Source organism: Ursus arctos, unplaced genomic scaffold (assembly GCF_023065955.2).
Source record: "Ursus arctos isolate Adak ecotype North America unplaced genomic scaffold, UrsArc2.0 scaffold_17, whole genome shotgun sequence".
Lineage (NCBI taxonomy): Eukaryota > Metazoa > Chordata > Mammalia > Carnivora > Ursidae > Ursus > Ursus arctos.
In genome coordinates, this window is record NW_026622841.1 from 15,055,979 (window position 1) to 15,080,563 (window position 24,585).

General features: G+C 37.7%; 1 protein-coding gene across 1 annotated transcript in view; it reads right to left on the reverse strand.

Moving 5' to 3' along the window:
• The window catches only part of LOC113253470 (glutamate decarboxylase 1-like), a 44,247-nt gene extending 42,953 nt beyond the window's left edge, over positions 1-1,294 (reverse strand). Inside the window, exon 1 of the mRNA XM_048218578.1 lies at positions 1,193-1,294. Coding sequence (XP_048074535.1) covers positions 1,193-1,294 — 102 coding nt within the window. The remainder of the gene's footprint in view (positions 1-1,192) is intronic.
• Positions 1,295-24,585: the final 23,291 nt, after the last annotated feature.

The window sequence follows — 24,585 nt, forward strand, 5'->3', positions numbered from 1 at the left end:
CTAAACAAATAGCTATCTCATTCCCAAGCGAACTTTGTACCTGCTTTGCCAAATAAATTGTGTAGAAGTTTATTTTGGCTCTATAGTCTTTATGGCCTACCTACATGTATGTTCTCTCTTACGCTTATTCAACAAGAAATCGGTTTTATTTCCATATTTATGTAGAGGAATCTCTGTTAATGGAATTTTTAATTCCAACAAGATAAATGAAGAAAAACATTTGTTTCATACAGGAAAAAAAACAGATCAAAATATGTTATTTGCTTTCACTGAAACTTTAATTTTTAAATTCCCTGTTATAAAGTGTGCTCAATGAATCAAATGTCAGCAGTGGTGGCCTGGGAAGGCAAGAGACTGCTGGGGCACCAAAGGAGCTGTTCTAGTTACAAGGACACCCCACCACCACCACTACACACACACCAAAAAAAAAAAAAAAAAAAGAAAGAAAAGAAAAGAAAAGAAAAGAAAAGAAAAGAAAAGAAAAGAAAAGAAATAGGCATAATTGAGACAAGTTCTACTAACAGAAGTTTAATAAAATTGATGAGGTAAGATGGCAAACAGTTCTTTTAAGTAGCAATCTAGCCAGTGGCCTAAAGTATAAGAAACAGGATCTAGTAACCTTAGAAGGTTAGACATACAATAAAGAGTGTAGATTCAGGGGCGCTGGCTGGCTCTGTCAGTAGAGCACGCAACTCTTGATCTCAGGGTTGTGAGTTCGAGCCCCACATTGAGTGTAGAGATTACTTAAAAACAAAACCTTAAAAAAAAGTGTACAGATTCCAAAAAGTGTTGCAGCCCACTGGGATTATAGTAAACCCAATGAACTGTGGTCACTCCCATTGTTAAAAATAATGGAGGACTATTGATTTAAGTAACATCAAGACAACTTGGAAAGTCCCCTATTAAAAATCACCTACAAGTTCTGTATAAAATACAACAATCATACCTTTAATTGTATAACTGAGCTCATATGAAAGTAAGAGAAACTTCCAGTAACCAAAGGAAAGAGAGAACTTGTGGAGATCTATTTTCATTCTGATAGAATGAAAAAGCTCTGCACTTATCTCAAGAGAAGTGTGCATGTCTGGTTTTTACTCTGAGTCACAATCAGGGCAGTGGAATTTAATTGCACTGTTTAGGATGCCCTATTTTAGGTTCCCTGGTACCTTTCAGAGTCAGCTTCTTCACCTACCTTTTGCAGGTGGCCTACCTGCTTTGATAAGCTTGGCTTGATGACTTGCAGGGCCTCCTTGAAAGCTTCTCTTTGAACTTTCACAAAGCCATGATTTCTCATATTGATTCTGGGGTTCAACCTGGAGACACGGTGCAGTCCATGTAGGAGTGAATAGGACCCTTGGACATCTTGCCCTTGAGATGTCTAGGACTTCAGATATTTGCTGCATTCTCTTTCTCTTATTACACCACATTCTCTGCCTTTAAGTAAAAGCCTTACATAATTATGGCCTTTGGAGTCTCATGAGCCCTTTCAAAGAACTAGGGAAATTTTTGCAGGTCTGGAAAGAATACAGACATGCACATGAGCTGACAATGTCATATCACTGGGAAGGAAGTTTAGAGGATGTGGCCTTTGCTCATCTCAGGAACCAAGAGCTTATATGTCCGCCCACTGGTAGGGATAGACTCCTCTTAAGGCTGCAAGTTAAAACTGAGACCATCATTGAAACCTGAGACCCTTAGAAGCCTTCAGTAAAAGATGAACTAGAAACTATTTGTCCATCAGGCTCAGAAGACAAAATGTCCTTCTCATCCTGGGCTTCTTGTGGGGGGAAAAAAGTCTTCTTTGAGAATTTAGAACCACAGTCCTGACTATGTTCGAGCTTAGGGTTTGAATTCACTTGATAGGAATAACAATGCCTAAAACGTATAGGATAGTAATCCCTGGATAAGGATATAACTGGAGAGGACTTGGCAGAAGCAAAGGCAAAACTCCTAAGGATGGAGATAGACTCACTCAGAGCCACACAGTATCCCCAAGTTAAGTCCTCACTCCAGCCATGCAGTGTTCCCAAATTAAGTCCCAGAGAAGATGAGTTCCAGTCTCAAATTGCAACAAATATGAAAGAACAGCCCACTGTGAATGGTAATCTCTAGAAATGATATATAAAAGGATTGTATTTTGAGAATTTTAATAATTAAATTATTAACGTTTTTTAAAGGGGTCAAAATCACTCAATAGAAGTTTTTTTTTTTTTAAATGGGCAAAAGAAAACACTACCAAAACAACCAGATTTTCATAAGAACCAAATATTATTCCTAGAAGTGAATCTACAGTCATTTAAAATCAAGTGGAACAATTAAACAACATATTTGATACAGCTCCGCTAATGATGAACGATCCTCACCACACACACACAAAAGGTAACTATGTGAGGTGATGGATGGATTAGCTTGACTGTGGTAATTCTTTCACAAGGTATACGGATATCAAACCACCCCGCATACACCTTAAATATATACTTTTTTAATTTGTCAGTTGCACCTCAACAAAGAAAAAATGTTGAAAAAAAACAAATGACAAGTTAACAAATTTCAAAACAGACATGAAGAAATCACTCGAGATGTATTACCGAGACCCGGAAGTGAAAACTACAACAGAGATGGGGAGGTACAGAAGGCAGCACGTGAGGGTTTAAATATTTCTAGCAAATAGGCTGGAAGACTAGAATGAGGAGAAAGGGGAAGACGCTGTTGGAAGAGATCACGGCCGATGTTCCAGAAAGAGAAGGAAGCTCTGGGCCCTCATACCACAGAACATGTCGTCGTGAGCAGGACTCAAACAAACACACACACACACAAAGCCCACTCTGCACGACACGAGCAGTGCAGCAATTCTCAAACACCTTGGCCTCAGTACCCTGCAGTGTTACAAGTCACTGGAGAAAACAAAACAAGCCTCTTCCATGTTAACACAAACACTCATATGAAAATAACTATATTTTCCAAAACTACTAAGGGTGCCATTGTTTCACATTTCTGCCCATCTCCTTAAAGATGACTTAAGAGAAGAGAAACAGATCCTCACATGTTGTTCTGCCTTCAGTATCAGTCATGTGGCCTCTGAAAAACCCGTGCTGCCCACTTGTAAGAGAACAATAGGGAATATTATTGTTCTCTTATAATATTACGAACATCCTTCCAACTCACGAATCCTTTCACTGCTGACAAGGTGACACTAAAGAACAAAAAAGATAAAGGATAGATCTAAAAACTAATCTGACAGGAAAAAAATGAAAATAGATGGACTAAAGTCATCAGCCAAAGAGAGGCACTGGAAAATACAGGACCTTCCGGGACCTTCTGCGTGATCTCGGTTAGGCAAAGAGCTCTTGAATATATAACATCAAAAGTACAACATTCTTCAAAAGGCACCATTAAGATGAAGAAAAAAAAAAGCCACCTACTCTGAGGAAATATTCGCAAATCATATCATTTACAAAGGACTTATTGTAAAACATACAACACTAACAACTCAATAATAAGACAACAACCCAATGTTTTAAATGGGGGATATATTTGAATAGACATTTCACCAAAAGTATTTGAATGGTGAATAAACACATGAAAAGATGTTTGGTATCATGAGTCATCTGAGAATTTCCAGTTAAAACCACAATGAGATGTTATTTCACAAATAATTGAATGGCTGTATCCAAAAAGACAGACAACAACAAATGTTGGAGAATGTAGAGAAATGAGACCCCCTCCTATGTTGCTGATGGGAATGTAACACAGTGCAGTGACTTCATAATACAATTTGCAGATTCTCAAAAAGTGAAACATAAACTTGCCATCAGACCCCGTAACTGTACTGCTTGGCATTTTCCTAAAGAAATGAAAGGTATGTCCACACGAGCTTTGTATGTGAACGTACATTGCAGCACTACCCATAACAACTGAAGGGGATCTTTCAGGGGAAAAGAAAATGCTCTAAAACTAGATTTTGGTGATGCTTACACAATTCTATAAATTCACCACAAAAAATGAAATGTAAACTTAAACAGGTGCATTTTATGGTTCTACGAATTATATCCCAATAAAACTATTTTTTAAAAAAAGACAGTGGTTAATCAAATTGGATAAAGAACATAATCCAGATATGTGTTATTAACAAGAAACACACATAAAGGTATAGGGATACCAAAGATGAACAGTCAAAGGTAGGAAAAGAAAAACTAGGAGAGGACAATTACAAGTAAACTGTGTGGTTAAATTAGTATCAGATAAAATAGGCTTTAGAGTAAGGGGAAAAAATAATCGGATGTTTCTAGGATGAATTTTTTCACTGTGTTCCAAGTTTTCTTAGGTCCTAGAAAACATAGTAAAACAAAAATAAGTTCTAAAGATTAAAACTTACACTACTCACAGACAGTATCATTGTCAATACAGAAAATCCAATCAAATATATAGAAAAACTATCAGAGCTAATAAGAATTCAAGTTTATTGCATTTAAAATCAATCTACAGGAATCAGTTATGTTCCTATATACCACAAATGACTCCTAAGAATTATATTTTCAAAAAAGACGTTTATAATAGCAACAAAATTAAATGCTACCTAAGAAGAAATCTAATGAAATGATGCAATTAGTCTAGAGAGAGTATAATAAACATTTACTGGAAGGCATAAGGAAAGATCTAAATAAATAGAATTATTTGCCTCATGCACAAGATGACCTAGTCTCGTGATGGCAATTCTTCTCAAATTTATCTATACATTCACTGGAATTATCATCAAAAACTTAACTTGAGTCCATAGTCTCTCATGCTTCATTCCTCCTTCTGATTACCCCTCCCCCTTTCTTTATACAAACTGAGGGCTTCTGAGGGAAGCGGGGTGGGGGGTTGGGATAGGCTGGTGATGGGTATTAAGGAGGGCACATATTGCATGGTGCACTGGGTGTTATATGCAAGTAATGAATCATGGAACATTGCATCAAAAACTGGGGATATACTGTATGGTGACTAATATAACAAAATAAAAATTATAAAAAAAAAAAACAAAAACAAAAACTTAACTTGACCAGGGGTGCCTTGGTGGCTCAGTCGGTTTAGTGTCCAACTCTTAATCTCAACTGAGGTCTTGATCTCAAGGTCGTAAGCTCAAGCCCTGTGTTGGGCTCCATGCTGGGCATGAAGCCCACTCTACAAAAAATAAAAATAAAAATAAAATCTTACCTTGACCAGCTAATGCTAAAATTAGTAAGGAAGAACAAAGGATCCAACATGGATGAGGCAATGTTAAAGAAGAAAAAGACAAGGGAATTTATCCTAGCAGAAATAGTTATTATAAAGCCAACATTACAGAAGCATCTTACTCATGTGGAGATACACAAACAATTGGGATAGAATAAGGAGACAAGAAACTGACCCATACATACGTGGAAATTTGACGCACCATTGAGGCAACACTGCATATCAGTGGAGAAAGGATGGGCTATTCAACAATATGAGGCTGAAACAGTCAAATTCAAATAGAAAACTTAGAAGTTAGATCTTTTACACAATACACAAATAACAATATGGAACTTATTAATGACTTAAGTATGAAAGAGAAAAGTTTAATTAAAATGCATAAAATATGAAAAGATAATCCATAGAACAAAAACCTGAATACCAATAGCATTGATAAATTACTCATTCTCATTAATGATCAGTCAAAGGGCAAGTTAAAACCCATAGAAGATAAAATGTTGTACTCTAAACTGGCAGAAATGTAAAAGCTTGGCAATATCAAGTGGTGACAAGAAATTTCCACCCAATGAAACTGAGCTGGAATCTGCAATGGGATAATTAAATGGAAACGTGTCTTCAATTTATCAGATGCATTACAGAACAAGATGAAGAGAAATTAACAGGGAAAATACCCTGCTCTCAAAAACAGGTCAGAGAAGGGGCACCTGGGTGTCTCAGTAGGTTAAGCATCTAACTCTTGATTTTGACGCAGGTCATGATCTCAGGGTTCTAGGATAAGCCCCACATCAGGCTCTGTGGTCATTGGAGAATCTGCTTCAAATTCTCTCTCTCCCTCTCCCTCTGCCCTTCACCACCCCTCTTAAATAATAAATCAATCTTTTTTAAAAAACAGGTTAAAGGAAATAGTTATTACAATGCAAATCAATGAATTCTTTAATTTTTGAAGAATTACATCATTATCCTTTAAAAAAATGTAAGGTGAACTTGTCTTCCTGTTTCATTCCATATTGGAGTTCTTCGGATCTGAGAGCACAGATTGCTTCCAATCTCCTACCATGATTATTATTATGACTATCCCTTTGCTACCAAAAAATATAGGGTTTTTGTTTGTTTTTACTTTTTTCATTCTGCCACAAGTCTTCTGTCTCATCATCCACACCCTCCCATTGGAAAGGTCTCGTCCTCTGACACTATCCTGTTGACAAACTTCCTGAGCAAATTCTCACTTTCACAGAAAGCAGCAATGAGCATTCCAGATGAGAAACCAACCTGGAGTTTATGCAAAGTGGAGCAGTTATTTTCCTCCTAACAAGCTATAGATTTGCAAAAACAGCTATAGATTTGCTCTTTGATTTTTCAAAATTTTGAAATAGATAACATCAAATATGTAGAATTCCTTGCTGCTACTATAAACCAGAGACACTCTAATCAGTCAAATAGTGACATTTACATTTACACCGATTTTCTTTGATTACCTACCTCAGGCAATCATGGAATCTAGACTTTCCCACCCATATTGCTTTTAGATTAATTGTGGCTTTTATTGACAGCCAAGTTTAATTATGAAACATACAAAATAATTGTAGTAAATATTATTTAAGTGATTGTGTTGTAAATGCACTAGTGACCATTTTTTCCTTATATTTAGGAGAGACTTCCATACATGGATAGTATTTTATATACTTAACTGATAAAATCACAATTTATTCTAGAAGAGGACTCATCAGCTTGATTTTATTCCAGATTAGTTTCCACCAGTCTGTTATAGCGCCCCCATCAGTTTTCCCTTCCTGCTACGTTTAATTCTTCAAAAGAGAATCATCTTAAAGATTTTTAAAATGTATCCAAACAGCCACATAAAGATTAGTTGTTTCTTTCTGGAGAAAAATCATGGGGGAAATAAAAATCTGACCCATTTAGAGCAGATGTAAATTATGTTTGAGCAGTTAAACGTCTCCTTGTGCGTGTTTATTCATATTAGTGCCTCTGCCTGGACTTTTCCCTTTTTTATATCAAACCAATTGCTCATACTTCAAAATCATAATCTTATCATATTTGTGAAAACTCCCTACCTCTCCTAGAATTACTTGCACTTTACCCACTTCTCCCAAGAGACCTTCGAACCACAACAATCACATAACTGATTGAGTCATACCAACCAGAAAGCACAAACCTAATAATGTCCCCAACTTAAATATGATCTTTTCAGGGTTAGGAAGGGTGCTTGTTTTATTCTGTATTTCTGGCCTCCAGCATATGCCTAGCACATAATAAGTGTTCCATTAAGACTCCTTCAAAATGAATTAAAAAATTATCTTAGCCTCAGAACTGAATCTCTGACAGTAAGAATCGCTTCCCCTCAAAGAAGCTGTTAGGAGGGTCCCTATGTCATCCTCTTTTTATTGACGAGTTTTACCTGGCTTTTTCCATCTTTCCCAAAGCAGCCCCCTCCCAAACCAGCCACCATAATGCAAATGTGGTTGTGTCCAGACAGATCTGGGCCTAAATCCTAAATCCGCTTTTTAAAACGAACATTGGCTCCCAAAATTACTTAACTCGGAGTCTCACATTCCACCTGTGTCCATGTCAGCAGATTCGCGGTACCCTTGTGTCTAAGGAAGGCTGAAGAAGGGTGGCAAAGAAAAGACAGGAGGAAGGAATCTGAAGGAACGTGGAAAATATGAGTGATGCTCTTTGAGAATGATCAGAGCTACAGGCTGCTTGGTTTTCACTGTGTAAAAGCTAACAGTGCAGTTCACTACCGATTTGAAAAAAAAGAAATGACACTCCTTGAGGGAGAAAGACTGGAATGAGCATGAATGTGCACAATTCATTTATTCCATTTTAAATCATCAAAATAATTTATTTGGTCTTTTTCACTGTAGAACAGCTGAAGCAGGAGTGGAGCTACTAAATAGATTGCGGAAGGATCCATATTTCATTACAGCGTTTTGTGAATTTACATCACATGTAAAGGCAGCGGTGAGCCATAGGGGAAGCTGGTAGGAGTGATGAATAATCAGGGTGATTTTTTTGTATCTCATGACACATTAGCTATACTTTTGGAAAATAAAGCCTTTTTTTTTTTTTTACAGAATTCATCATTTGACACTTACATATTTAATAAATTCACCTGTTACTTTTCCTGCTTTAAAGTATATGAATTTTAACAGACTTTCATAATAGTGCAGTACTGATTTATGATTACTGCATATAGGAAACAGTTAAACATTTTAAACTATAGGCAGAAAATTTAAAATAGACCCTTTATAACGCAGACATCATTGTGATCACTCATCAGTTCTCATTTGAATTACTTTGGTGCCCTTGCAAGTGAGATTGACCACCCCCCTCCCCCACGCACCATTCTTTTCTTTTCCAGACATTTCTTCCAGAAGTGTTTTTCTGCTCTCCACTTGGAGGTATACTGTGCAATCTGTTCTTGGCAACAATCCTCATTCTATTAGTCACGGACATGTCAACCCTCAGTTCTATTCCTTCAAAATAAGTATTATATTCTTTTACCCAAGGGCAACATCTTTCAAAACATCATAAGACAGTGAGTAAACATGCCTAACATTTATTTATATTTGTACCTGGTATAAAAGGATGTACTGAGTGATCATATTAACCTCTATGAAAGAACAAGCAACTTTCTTATGTAGAAAGTTTAACGATGTTTGGAGAAGATAAAACATGGACAGATCTAGGTAATAATAAAAGTAAGGAGAAAACATCATCCTTTAGGTTTTTATTTTTCAAATTAATCCTAAATCCTGAGATCTCTAGGCCCTCAACACTCTTGTCAATACCTTCCCTTGAATGTCTTCCCATCTTCCGTTCCTTCCCCAGCCAGCATCAGGCCCATGGCTCATGGTTTTACTTCCTGCCAAGAGTCTCAACCTCTTGTTACTGTTTTCTGCCCTCTCCCACTCAGCAAATCTTCCGCAAAACTTCACCCCAACTATTACCATACTTCCTCTCCCAACAAAGATAAAAGCCATCAGACTGCGATTTCTCCATAAGCTTGACTTCGCCTCTACCTACTTTTCAATCCCTAGTATCTAGAGCAACGTCGCTCCTCTATGGGTGACCCTCCTCAGCACCCTGTTCTAGCCTACGTCCTGCAGGGACTTCACTCTCATGAACCCCCTCTTTCTCTTATGACCCCCACCTCTTCCCTTTTACTGGAAACAGAGCTCCAATGAAGTGTGTTGTGGGTCGAACTGTGTCTCCATAAAACTCATGTTAAAGTCCTAACCCCTGCTAGAGTTGAATTTGGAAACAGATCTTTAAAGAGGGATTAAGTTAAAAGGGATCATTAGGGTGGGCCCCAATCCAGCATGATTGGCGTCCTTATAAGAAGAGATTAGTCTGTTTGTAGAGCCAAGGTAATCATTTTTCTTTTTTCAAAAATTTTATTTGTTTATTTGACAGAGAGAGAGAGAAAGAGAGAGCAGAAGCAGAGGAAGGGGCTGGCAGAGGGAGAGGGAGAAGCAGCCTCCCTGCGGAGCAAGTAGCCCAATGTGGGACTCGATCCCAGGACCCCGAAATCATGATCTGAGCCAAAGGCAGACGCTTAACTGACGGAGCCACCCAGGTGTCCCAATAATCATTTTTCTTACCATGAGAACCAAGAAGAAGACCAAAGCTGAAGTGACCTCTAACACACACACACACAGAGTGGAGAGACAGAAAGCGTGCAAGCGGGTGTCTGGAAGGTCAGAGAGTTAGAGCCTATTTTATCTTCAAATTACAGCTAATGCTGAAAATACACAGGCATTTATCTTAACTTTTTCAGTGTCAGAAGGATGAATGTTGGGGTGGAGTTTAATTCTACCAGAGGCTACTATTAGATGAAACATCAGAAGGCTTGCTGAATTCTAAAAGGCAATTGTCCTTATGCAGTCTCTCAAAGCTCAGGTTAACAGCGCTAAAGGACATTGTTCTATGTTGAATATAATGAAATCCATGCTTTGTGCTCGGGGACAATAATTGGGAATATCCTTAAATTTGACTGGCTGATGGGGCATGAAATTCAATTACTGTTCATTCAAGTATTGTTTGAACTATACAAGTTTGTTCTTTTGTAAAATTTAACAAATGAAAAGGAAATAGAGTGTCTCCCAGTTGAGAGATATAATTGGCATTGTTACCCTGTAATTATAATTAGCTTTATATTCCATTATTTTTTGAAGCCTGGTCTCCAAGAAAAAAAAAAGAGAGAGAGAGAATAATAGAACAGAATAAACTTGAATAGTTTGATTAGGTCACCTATATCAACCCAGCAAGTTTTTTAGCTTAAATTTTATAGCCAATATCTTTAGTATAAATAAGTTAGCAACACATTTTGTCATGAGATCAATCTCATTGAATTATTCTACCAAAGATAAAGCATCTCCTCTGAAATACTTGATGTCAAATGATACATCATCCTCTCTTACACCAGAATCTGCCTTCTTGTTAGTTTCTCTGGTACCCAAACAACTTCATCCTCTACGCAGCAGTGAGAATACTAGATCAGTCTTCCCCTTGAAACTCTCAATTTCCACATGGTGGATTATGGTTGTTTTGGAGAATAGCTGTAATTTTTTAATCAGCCTAGAAAAATATAGAATAAATTATTGGTTTTCATGAAAGGATTGTAGTTTGACTTTCATAAACCTTCAATTTCAACATGTATTAAAAATGCTGGGACTAAATTTAGGCTTCTTTTCCTTAAAATGTAAACTGTGGGTCTTATAGAAATAGCCATGTCTTTTACTTAGGCACTTTGCTGACGTCAAGCACAATGTCTACAGATGAGCAACAGATCCGTCCTTACAACCTTATCAGTGAGTAGGTGTGGCTAATGGCAAATAATTTCCATTTGGCTGTTACACTCAAACATTATTTTTAAGAATAAAAGACTATTTTGAAGTAAACATAAATAGAGGATAATTAAAGCAAGAATAAGTATTAGATATTTGATTGTTTACTTAGATTATCTAAATTTACCTAGCTTTACCTATGTTATGGTACCAGATTTTAGTTAAAACTCACTAATTCAATACAAACGAAAGACCTCAGTCAAACCATTTACATGTGGTTTTAACAATCTAGTTACGAATTATTCACCCCCCCCCCTAAAAAGGATAATTGAACAACTGCTAAAATATCTGAATTCCAAACTTTTACAAAATCCATGGGAGATATTCAAATTCTTTACGCATTCTCTCCTCCTACCCCCACTTGGTTACCTTCACATAAATCACAACTAGAAATTTTAATATCTCGAAACTAGTCACTATTCAAATAAAATTTGAACAAATGGCATTTTAGCAGTTCAGACCCTTCATCATATAGAACCAACCACTTCGGTTATCATACAGTAAGCTTCAAACAAAATATCTTGCTGCGTCAAACTGGTGTCCTTATCAGACAAAACAAAGTTGTTACAATTGGAAGACAGCTTTACAAATATGTCTACATCTCCTATGTCCCCTTCATCTCCTTCCCACCCAACGTGGGACTTGTCAACTGAAAGGCTAAAAACAGGTGGTTGTTGTTTTTTCTTTTAACGAGTGAACTATCAGATCAAATATTAAAATCACTTTCCCTTAATCCACCAAAGGTTAGAACTAAAGAGTAAGTTGAAATACTACATCTAGGAAAAGAGTCTGAGTTGATATCTTTGGTTTTTTACATTCTAATTTCAACTTCACGAATTTCTGAAAATCCAGTTCCATTAGTTCTTAGCAGTGACAAACTTCATAATTTTTTTAACTGAGTTAGTTGGCAGACAATGTAATACTCGTTTCAGGCATACAATGTACGGATTCAGCTTCTTATACTTTACTGTGCTCACCACAAGTGTAGCTACCAGCTGTCACCACACAATGTTACTCCAATACCATGGACCATATTCCTTATGTTGTGCCTTTTAGTCCCAAGACTTATTCACTCCACAGCAGTGAAAAATTTTAGAGATCATATTTTTAAAGGAAGAAATTCCAAAATTTCCAGAAGTTCAAATACAGCTTTGAAAATATTATAAGTAATAAATAAATACAAAATATAAGCTCTACCTGGCATCTGTCTTCTTAGGAAACCAGAAGATATTGTTATTTTGAAAGAAAATACTGAGAATATGTATTTTGGATTAAAGATTACATGACTAAAATTTTCTTATTATTTCTTATTACAGAGGACATAAATTGTAAATCTGAGAATAGGGTTTTGATCCTTGATCCTTATATGTTGTTAGAATTCTGTACAGAGAATGGGATGTAGAGGGCACTGTTGTACTTAGAATCAGACGTAGGAAGCCCATGCATAATAAAATTCAAGGAGTTAATTCAGCAGGATCAGTTTCTTTCACTTTGTTTACCAGAACAAAAGGCAAAAGTATTTTTTGACTATCTGATAGTCAAATTATACTTTAACTCTTACAGTATAGTCAGAAAATCAAATTGTTGTATAAGTTATACAGGAATTTTCTTACAACATAATGAAATCATTAATAAAATTATTAATTAAATGAGGTGGTGAGGGATGGCTCAGATGGATAAGCATCCAGCTCTTGATCTCAGCTCAGGTCTTGATTTCAGGGTCTTGAGTTCAAGCCCCACATTGGGCTCCATGCTGGGCATGGAGCCTACTTAAAAAATTAAAATAAAATAAAATAAAATTAGATAAAATAAAGTAAAATAAAATAAGGTGGTGAGATTTACAGTGAGTCAAGCAGTACTGTTTTTCAATCCAGGGTAAGATATGTGTTGGCTTGGAGAAGTCAAATTCAGGGAGAAGCGATATGATTGATCCAGGATCTCCACAATAAGATAAATCCTTTTTTAATCCACTCCTAGTAAAATCTTCAGTTTGTTCATAACACTCATTTCTTGATGCAGGTGTTAGAAACTAAGTGCCCCCTTTAATGGAGATGAGTGTTCTCTATCCCATCCCTTCCCCTTACTCCAAAATCCTGCCAAACCACTAACAGTCAACGAAAATTCCATCTTAATTCCCAACTCTTTTGGTACCTGTGACTTACAAAGTCTCTTTCTTCACTGCAATCTAATCATGCTTCCTTTATTTCTCTCACAAAGCATGTCTGCTGTTTACTGTCATCTGTGAACGTGTCAGCCTCTTGCTAGACTCCTGAGAGCCACCCTCACACAGCCTCAGTCCAGAGACTCCAGAACCAACATCAGAAATGTGTCCTTCTTGGGCTTAGCTAAGAGCCCTTCCTGACTAGAGGCCCAGGCAAGGCCCACATCTGCCAAAGTAAAACAGAATCTATCTTCCATTTTTAGCCCCCTTATTCTACCCCTGTGATCATATCCAGAGGCTTCTCTTCCCTCTCCCACCAGTTGAGTGACCTACATCTCACTTTGGTATTTTACCTGGGATGGTCCTCCTTATGTAAAGGAAATAGACCATTTTTCATTTAAACACTCTGAGAATAGAAAGGATATTGTTAAAAATTATGATAGGTATAAATCAGAACTGTCCTGGGCCATGGGATGGATGTTCATCCCATCTTAATGTGAAACCACAAACTTTAACTACGGCCTTATCAGCCTTTACAAATGATGTCTTGGAATCTGCGGAAGAGGAAGGCTCAGGAGTCCGACAGAACTGGGTTCTTACCCTAACCTCTATTACTCACATCCCGTGTTTTCCCATCTCCAAAATGCGGACTATACCATCCCCTCTAGGTCACCATGAAGTCTAACTTCACGTAAGTGAGAGTGTTTGGTGCGGAATAGCAGGTGTGGAATAAAATTGTGTGCCCTTTCTTGTTTTTCTTTTCCTACCACAATTTTTATCTCGAATTAAACAGATTTTTCTTTCTAGGTATTACCCATATTTACGATTTTAGGAACCAGCATAGGACTTGACCCTATGCACTCAAAATGTACATAATTACTACAGTTATTTCTGTTCTGCAGATGTTTTTGGATTCTCAAAGTGAGAGACTGTTTTTGTTCATGTCTGGCATTAATAGTCAAAATGAAGCCTCTCTGTTCTTTTGCTCTTTGTACTAAGGAATATTTGTAGTTAAGAATATCTAGATATTGGGGGCGCCTGGGTGGCACAGCGGTTAAGCGTCTGCCTTCGGCTCAGGGCGTGATCCCGGCGTTATGGGATCGAGCCCCACATCAGCCTCCTCTGCTCGGAGCCTGTTTCTTCCTCTCCCACTCCCCTGCTGTGTTCCCTCTCTCGCTGGCTGTCTCTATCTCTGTTAAATAAATAAATAAAAATCTTAAAAAAAAAAAAAGAATATCTAGATATGCAATGCCTTTCCACTTTGCACGATCTATAAAGGTGTTTATCATAAATTGTTCTAGTGGCAGGAAATGAGAAACAGCCCAATTTTCCATCAGTTTGGAAATGGTTAAATACATAGTGGTAGCTTCATATTATTGAATACTATGCAGTTTTTAAAAGGCATGACTTTAAAAAATTCATCAAGCACATCACTCTGCTTATTAAATACATATATCTGAAAGGATGAAATAAAGTTCAGGTTAAATATTTCTAATAAAATACATTTTTGGGGACAGAAGGGAAAGACGAGGGAAAATGAGTACATTTTAATGAAGGTAGAGAAAATCTTGTAGATAGAAAACAGTTAACTCCAATGAGCTAGAATTAGAGAGAGATTACATATTTTTATGTATTTCCGTATTTGTCAAAACTGGAATTTTCAATTATACAAACAAGCATGAGTTATTTGTATAATTTCACAAATTAAATGAAGAAAAAGTCCACATGTAAAAACTATAATATTTTATTTCTAAAGTTTACTTTTTGGTATAAAATCTTATAAATGTATTATCTGATCTTTACATTTTCAAGTATTTTTATTTAATTTCATCCATGTTGAATTGAACAACAAACAAAAAATATGGCGACTTGACTATTCAAATTTTACCATTTAAAGTTAAATTTATGCGTTCTAAAAATTATAATATACATAACCTGAAAGCATTTATTTTGTATTATCTGAAATCCTACATTTCTTTTTTCCCCAATACTTTCTGCTTAAATATATTATTTAATTAAACATATTTAATACCTTATTATTCTAACAGATATAATAAATGAATTTTTAATTTTTTTAAGTTTTTCCTTAAATTCCAGTATAGTTAACATACAATGTAGTATTAGTTTCAGGTGTACAATACACTGACTCACCACTTCCATACATCATCCAGTGCTCATCACAAGAACTACCCCATGACCCAGCAATTGCACTACTAGGTATTTACACCAAGAATACAAAAATACTAATTCAAAAGGATGTATGCACCCTGATGTTAATATCAGCACTATCTACAATAGCCAAAAATTATGGAAACAGCCCAAGTGTCCGTTGACTGATGAATGGATAAGTCAAGTTTTTAATAAGACACAAATGTGCACATCTCATTCAAATTAAGAAACTGAAAAAAATGATTTCATTTTTGTCTTGTTCTTGATCTTTTTCTTGTTTTTTAAATTTATTTTACGTAGTTCTTAGATTTTTCTGGAGATACAATTATATTCTTTGTGAGGTGGATACTCATGCTAACATATTGTACTCAGCACCTACAATTACTATAGATCTTAGAAATTCCAGTTCAGACCAAAACGTTAGAAAACAAAAACTTAGGTTCAAAACCAAATTTAAGATAAAATGACTTTGTCAACACAGCATATAATCCTGAGTCAAAAAGAAATTTCTATTTCAATAAGCTTGACTTTCTTGGCCCTATCTCATTACCAGCTTCCCCCAAACCATATTTCTAACCTTAAGAATGAATTCTTTCCACTTTGGGGAATAATCACTTTTGTTAATGGATCTACTCAATACAGGATTTGTTAACAGAACCTATCACAGCAACAGCCAAGAAAAAGGAGACTGGTTTGTATGGGGCATCAGCTACTTGGCCAGGCACTGAATTAAGTATGTTTACATTCTAGAACCTTCAGTATTGATGAATTCCCAAAGTCAGGTATGAAAATGTAAGAGACTTCATTTTCTCAACATAATTATTCATTCCACCAAGAGTACTGACACGGATGTCTGGGTGACTCAGTCAGCTGAGTATCCCATTCTTGATTTTGGCTCAGGTCATGACCTCAGGGTGGTGGAATCAAGCCCTGCATTTGGCTCTGCACTCAGCAGGGAATCTGCTTGAGATTCTCTCTCTCCCTTTTCCCTCTCTCCCTCCCCCTCCACTTTCTCTTTCTCTCTCACTATAAAATAAATAAATCTTTAAAATAAAAAGAGTACTAACCAATTAAAGTTCCCATCTCATAAACCTCCACTTCTCTGAATCTTCGAACTCGATTGATTAATTCTTCTTTACATGAACTTAGTTCACCAATCACAATGTCTCATAATTTTTATTTTTCATGACTATCTCCCTTATTCTATTCCCAGAACTTTTAGAGAACTTTAAAAATCTCTTTATGGCAGTCGATCAGTTTGGACCTCTTCTAGCCTCAAAAGGGCAGTGATTTGTTTTGTTTGGGAGAGACATATATTACAGGGTTTTCCTTCTCAGTCACGGGGCCTCCATCAGCCCTACTGTCTTAAGTGTTTTCTCTGTTGACATGGAATTCCATATAACATCTCGTCAAACCCAAGAACCCACTTTATATAGCAAAGGAGGGGCAGCAGTCACATGCCACCAGGGGATCTGCCGCTCTAATCACACACTGCATTAGCCATCAGCTTCTAGCCTGAGAGAGCCGGGGGAAAATCTGTCCAAGGTCCAGCTGATGGGTAGCTAGGAGATTATACCCTGTGAGGTTAATGTTCTCCTTTGGGGGAACGTGTCTACTATAAGTCAACAATTCTCTTACAAAATGATGTCACCAATCAGAACACAAAGTTCTGAAACAGGCAGAAGTAGCCAGACTATCATCGCTTCCAGTAAGCCATTTGGAGACTTTATGCTTCCTCCCCTGGAACTCTTATCTGTGCAGGGTGGGAAGTTTTACCTCCCAGGGGGGGAATACTTAACCAAGGAATGTTAGCAAGATGCCCTCAAACTACAGCTGCCACCTGGCCACTGCAAAGAAAGCAGTCACTACCCTGACCGTGGTAATCGACCCTGACCATCAGGATGAGGTAGGTATGCTGTCCCATGAGGGGAGGGGGTTAACATCTAGGTAACCAAATGTGTCATTTCTTTCTACCCCCTTGCTCGATCTTGAGGGTAAACGAACACATGCCACAGCCACAGTCTGCTAAGAGCATTGTGATCTGCGCCTTCAGGTAGGAGGACTTGGGCCACCGTATCAGGCAGGAAGAGGTGCCCACTATGGCAAGAAGGAATGTAGAATGGAAGACAGGGAGAAGTGACAGGGGCAGTCCTCAGACCAGTTGTAGTGCTTAGAGTCGTGGAACACTCTATGACTCCTGCAAGATTCCCAGAGATGAAACCAACCAGATTTCTGAAGAAGCTATTTCCAGATGGCGCAGACTTATTATACAAAGCCATCTGAGTGGTGCAAGAGATCAACCGGCGAGGACACCGTGGCACCTGCCCCCGTTGGAAACACTAATTACCCCAGCTGCCAGCAGCCTTGGCAGCTGATGGCTTAGAGCTGAGTCACTTGCCTTTGGCCAGAGAAAGCTGTCTTGCTTAATGTCATGGACTTCCCAAGGGTAAGGGTGCAGGACACCCACATCTCATGACTGCTAGGTGCAGGCGTTCAAAGTCCTGGTCCGGGACCAACTCAGAGTTCTCCTGGGCATCTGCTAAAGCCTTTGTTGCGACTGCACTGCTGTTAATCTCCCTCCACCCACCTCTCCTCCCTTCACTCCACAGATGCCCCCCAGAGTGTTCCCCTTACCTCCCACACTCAGATTTCTATCTCATGACCTGTTTCCCAGGGAACTCAACCTCGGCCAGTGTCTTCCTCTGACCAGTTAGTTTTATAAAGTAATGGATGTGCATACACTACACACTCTGCCGTATGGGCTATAGAGAAGAAACACGTGGTTTTTCTTCTCAAGGATGTATAAAGTGACTGGGTAGGTCAATTGCAGCATTCTCTGAAGAATTTCACGTGTTTCTGTGCAAGGGGCGGGGGGCACAGATCACACTGACATTCCAGTCCTGCGTCAGGACTAGTTCTAGTTAGGTGGCTTGAGTTCAAATTTCAATTCCACCATTTAGTAGACGTATAAAATTACTGACCTCTCTGTGGCTGTGATTCTTTGGTTGTAAGTTGGGGATAGTAATACGACCTACCTCCGAGGACTGTTATGAGGAAGGAACAAGTTCAAATATGTAAAGCGGTTAGAATGGTGTCTGGCATTGCATTAGTCAGGGCTACAGTAAGTGTCTAGAAGAGCAGCATTACTGCCATCAGTGTGACCTGAAGCAAACAGAAAACCCACCCAGACAAGGAGGGTTTGTGCTGTGATCTGAGTAACAGCCGATAATTATAATTTACAGTTCAAGAGTGCTTTATGGTTTATCAGGAGCTTGCATCCACGCTGCCTCATTTGATCTTATTAACAACTTGGAAAGGTTGATTTCAATTTCATTTTGCAAATTGTAAAAGTAAAATTGAAAGGCATCACGACTTCTGGTTCAATGTTATTTTTAATGATGTGGTGGAGGTAACAAAAGGTAAAAGAACCAAGGAGAATAGCATTTAGGAAGGCAAAACAAAACAAAACAAAACCCAAAACAAAATGATACAAGGTGTATGGGAAACAAACAGGCCAGAAATTGCTTAGTGGGACATTAGTTTCACTACAAAAGTTGTGGTCAGATTATAGACAGCCTTGACTTGAGTGCTGAAAAAAAAAAGAGTAGAGCATTGCACTTTTTTCGGTCGGAGAAAGAGATAATAAAATTGGTATTTTAGGATAAATTTGTCAGGAATCAGATAACAGAAAGCTTAAAACTGAAACAATTTAATGAGAATCCCAATTGGAATAAAAGACTATGAGGTTTTAGTTTAGATTTCTCCCTGAAATTACTCTGACATATGAAAACGGTATTCGGACTTGCTGAGTATGTTTCTTCCTCTGACAAAGCAGAAACAATAATGATGTTTATAGTCACCTGGAGCTCTTTTATGAATGATGGGTGATACGAAGCCTCCCATTCCTGTTCAACCCATCCCGAGCTTGGTTCAAATGATGAGATATAGCATAATTATTTTCATGAGCTCGTAGAAATTCTTGTCTTTTGTTTTACAGAAATTCTAATTTAGGTCTTTCGGCACAGCATGAAATAGTCTGCTTTGCAAATTTAAAACAACTTTGTTTAGTAAGATTAAATGGCTTCACAAATTTGTTCCTCCCCCTTAGACAAACCACAAACAAAGTGAAATCCATGATTTATACTTTTTCTTTGCATACATGACATGAAATATGGATGGGAAGAACAACTGCCTAAACTAAATTCCCTAAAAATACACATGCTTGAAAGTTGCGTTAATAAATTGAATTTCATTTAATTGAGTAACATTTTCACTTAACCTGAGATTCATAAATGAGCTTGAGAGAGGTCCTTGACCCCAACTGCAGGGCCTCACTGGCCCCCCCAGGCACACACATACAGGAGTTCCTGAGGGAGGTAATATGCATATGCCTGTGGAACAACAGCAAATGGAAGCCAAGTAACCTTGTCTTTTGTTTTCTGTTAACTGAGGAGAAAACTGGAAATGAGTAACAGACTCTTCAAGGAGAAAATCTTTCCATCCTCCTGTCACTAACTCACAGGAGCGTAGGAGAATCTACTTCCAGTAACCTGTGGAGGTACAGAGTGTCCACCTACTGGAGAAACAGCCCCATCAGGGACTTTACTGTTGACCCAACCACAGCAACCAACCCTGTTCCTTGGGGAAGGGAACCCTTGTTCGTACATTGGAGGATGTCAATAGGCAACTGCAAAAACAACAACAACAACAACAGTGACTTACGGTGTGAATTTGGGTCAGTTAGAAAACTTCATTAACATCAGAGAGATGAATATATTCCTTAACCATCATTCTGAAGATCTAATGAAATAATATTCCCACATTCACTCACTCATTTGATCAAAAATTAATGAGTGATTATTTTGTGCTATTCAGTATTCTGATTGTTGTTTTTTAAAAAAAAAAAATTCCTTAACATTATTATATCAGCTACTGAATTAGTAATAAATAGTACTCATTCTGTAAATAGCAGTGACAACTATAAAGCTATTTATAACTGCCAGTTTATTTCCCTATGATGCCTCCATATGCATCCTAAAGACATACACATTTTCTAATAGATACAAAGTATAAAATGATGGTCTTGACTTCATAAACTGAGAGCCACAGATTTAGTAAAGGGGTAAATTTGAAATTAAATCTCACATACAAGAAAGAAGAGATAAATATTATTTTAGACTTTGCTATTTTATTTTTTAAAAAATTTTTAAGTAAGCCCCTTGCCCAAAGTGGGCTTGAACTCATGACCCTGAGATTGAGAGTCATACGCTCTACCAACTGACCCAGCCAGGCACGCCCCCCCCCCCAAACATTGCTATTTTAAAGATATTTTGTTTTCCAGTATTTTAGGTGAATTTTAAGACGATAAGAACTTATTACTAATCAATTCATTTAGTTATTAAACTGATTCCTCAGAGCTGAAAAAAAAACACACTTCTTCCAATTATATGCCATTTTCTCCACTTTAAAGATGAGGTCCCAAGATATAACCATTTACATAAGTAAGTGGTGAAACTTGGATTAAAATCCCTATCTGCTTAATTCCAAAGCATTATAATGGCCACACTCATGAAGGGGAATAGATTTCCAACATCCTTGTCCAACAGTGGTGTCATGGGAAAGAAAAGGTTACATACATAAGAATGGGTGATCAAAGGTTTGACTCATGAAGTCAGCCACTTCTTTTAAGCCACTGTGAATGCCTCAATTATTTACCCTTAACGTAGGAGCACCTTGAAAGTTTCAAGAAATTGACAACTCTGTGACAGTGCCAGTAATAACAAAAAGGCTTGCCTCTATAATCTTTACAGTTATTTTTATAAGGAAAACAATTTGATGTTTGCAGGGACCTAAAAATCCATGAAGTGAATGAATGGGACTACACTAAGATTCTAACCATTTTGTTCTCTACGGCTAATGGGTTATGTAAGTGGATATAATCATAAATAGAGCACCATCACCCTTTAGTAATGCACTTGGATAAAGCAGTAGGACGAGAAGTAACAAAGACTATTTTACCACTCTAATGCGGTGAAACTGATGGCTGGCTCTAAGACTGAATTTCAGGGAACACCATGTGATGACACTTTACAAAGCCACATTTGCAAGGCAACAAATATGTAGCATTTACACAATTCTGAGAAATAGTGTGTGTAAGTTAATAGTGCAGAGCAGGAGGGTAATATTCTGTTCTGAAAACAAGCCCATTTGCTGACTGCCTGCTGACATTTTCCTCCACTGCTAAGAATCTTGATTTCTGACACAATGTGTGTGATAGATAACATTATTTGAAATGTACCCTTTATGTCTGGGTACACATGATATATTGCTTGCTTTATGTCAGTGACAAAATGGCCTTTAGTTCATCTCCACTGAAGTGTATAGTGGAAACCTCGTAAGTGGAATAAGTTTGCTTATGTTTTTATGAACTTACAAGAATCTTCAGTTCTGTCAAAGGGCAATATCTGAATATTGGAAGCAGGGAGGCTGATGTTTTCCATTGTTAGAGAGGTTTGTGTCATTTATGGGTTACTTCCTATGAATCAGCTTTCTGACTCTCAGTAATCTGATCTGAAGATATAAAAATGGGTGATTGTAAATCTTATTCTCAGTAATGCCATCAATGGGTATTAAGGAGGGTACGTGTTGTGATGAGTACTGGGTGTTATATGCAACTAATGAATCGTTGAACATTACATCAAAAACTAATGATGTACTATATGCTGGCTAACTGAACATAGTAAAAAAAAAAAAAGACAAATTTTGAATTAATGATGGCAAATCACCAGTAATTTTTTTCTTATGAGGACCAATTTTTTCTTCTAGTCAACACAGCTTTTCCTTTTTTTAGTTGCCTGAGTTCTGTATGCTAAACACTTGATCATTTTGGATTCCAGAAGGATAAAGAGCATGATGGCATAGATGGGGGTTTTCTATATTCTTGGCTAATGGATAAAAACCTTCTACTGAAAAATGTTTGTTGGCTTCTCAGAAAGTTTATAAAAACTAAATTTTAGAAAATATAAATATGTCTTGTAATTTTCAAATGGCAATCAGAGGAGGTTTTTTCCACTTGGACCGATACTTTATTTTCCTTCACTCGTTGCTCACTTGGCTCTCTTGTGTATTACTTGACCATATACTTGAGGTTTATTTGACCAAATTTAAACCTTGCCGTCTTTCCTGCTACTTGTTCCAAATTCATATATTTCCCTAAGGGACAGAATCAGTAATAATCAGGGCTTACAGTCAACCAGTCCTGAAATATTACACAGGTTATGAAAATATTGAAATATTTCAATATTCTACTACTAGAAAAGAGCAGAAGCCCTACTCCCATAAGATCCCTCACTACACAGCTCCACCCCTCTCCTAGGGACCCTGAACACAATATTTGGGGTTGGAAACATTGGGATGTTGAGATTAAGATTCCTGCCAAGGGAGAAAGGTATGGAATTGGAGCCGACTGAATTTGAGGGGTAGAAGAAAATGACCTTCAAGAGTTAATTAGTTCAAAATGTATCTTGTGACAATGTATGTCCTAGTGTGGTCATTCCTGTGCCTAACTTTTAAAAAACAAATATTGCATGATCTCACTTATATATGAAATCTAAAATAGTCAAACTTACAGAAGCAGAGAATAGAACAGTGGTTGCTAGGAACTTGGAGGAAGGGGAAAGAGGTGATGTCGGTCAAAGGGTACAAACTTTCCAATACAGAAGATAAGTTTTTGGGATCTAATGCACAGCATGGTTAACAATACTGTATTGCTGACTTCAAATTTGCTAAGAGGGTAGATCTTAAGTCTTCTCATCGCAAACTAAAAGGAATGGTGACTACATGGGTGTGATGGATATAATAATAAGCTTGACGTGGTGCTCTGGAAAACAGTGTGGAGGTCCCTTAAAAAGTTAAAAATTGAGCTACCCTATGATCCAGCCATTGCACTACTGGGTGTTTACCCCAAAGATACAGACGTAGTAAAGAGAAGGGCCATATGCACCCCAATGTTCATAGCAGCACTGTCCACAATAGCTAAATCGTGGAAGGAGCCGAGATGCCCTTCAACAGATGACTGGATTAAGAAGTTGTGGTCCATATATACAATGGAATATTACTCAGCTATCAGAAAGAACGAGTTCTCAACATTTGCTACAACATAGACGGCACTGGAGGAGATAATGCTAAGTGAAATAAGTCAAGCAGAGAAAGACAACTATCATATGATTTCTCTCATCTATGGAACATAAGAACTAGGATGATCAGTAGGGGAAGAAAAGGATAAAGAAAGGGGGGGTAATCAGAAGGGGGAATGAAACATGAGAGACTACGGACTATGAGAAACAAACTGAGAGCCACAGAGGGGAGGGGGGTGGGGGAATGGGATAGGCCGGTGATGGGTAGTAAGGAGGGCACGTATTGCATGGTGCACTGGGTGTTATACACAACTAATGAATCATCGAGCCTTACATCGGAAACCGGGGATGTACTGTATAGTGACTAACATAATATAATAAAAAATCATTATTAAAAAAAAAAAAAGCTTGACGTGGTGATCATTTCAGGAGACAGAAACCACACTGTGATTTAAACAGGGCAGGTTATTAGATATAAAGAATTACTCAACTATGATAAAAGAGTGAATGTTAAATGCAAGAGAACTTTGTATAGTGTGCAAGGGCTGAGGGAATGTACCCGAGGAAGGAAAATCTTGAAAGAAGACCCTCTTCCCAATGCTAGGAATGAGACTTTGCTGAAGAAGGTGTGGTTGCAGCCACTGGCTGGCACGGAGGTTCGCTGGGTGGCCTGAGTTTGAGCAGATCTTGGTAGCCTCCCAGATATAAGTGAGTCTGAGCTCATGGCTGCCTACGTGAGTGTGCAAGGGGAGCAGGGGTGGGGTGCCAGGGCATGTGGGAACTGTGCAGCATACACCGGGCTGGGTCGGGGCTGCAAAGTCACTACGAGACCTCGTGTCTGGGTGCACAGCTCAGGGAGAGCTGCACCAGTCACCTTCCCACCCCCGCTGAAGACAAGTGTGTCAAGTGTATCTTTTAACAGGTAGGGTTTATCTTTTTATGCTTAAGTTTTAAAGGAATATATTTGCTTTTACTCCTCTCATTTGGTTGTTTTATGCTTTGTTCTATGATTTGGTATTTCGTGCTTCCTTGTTTT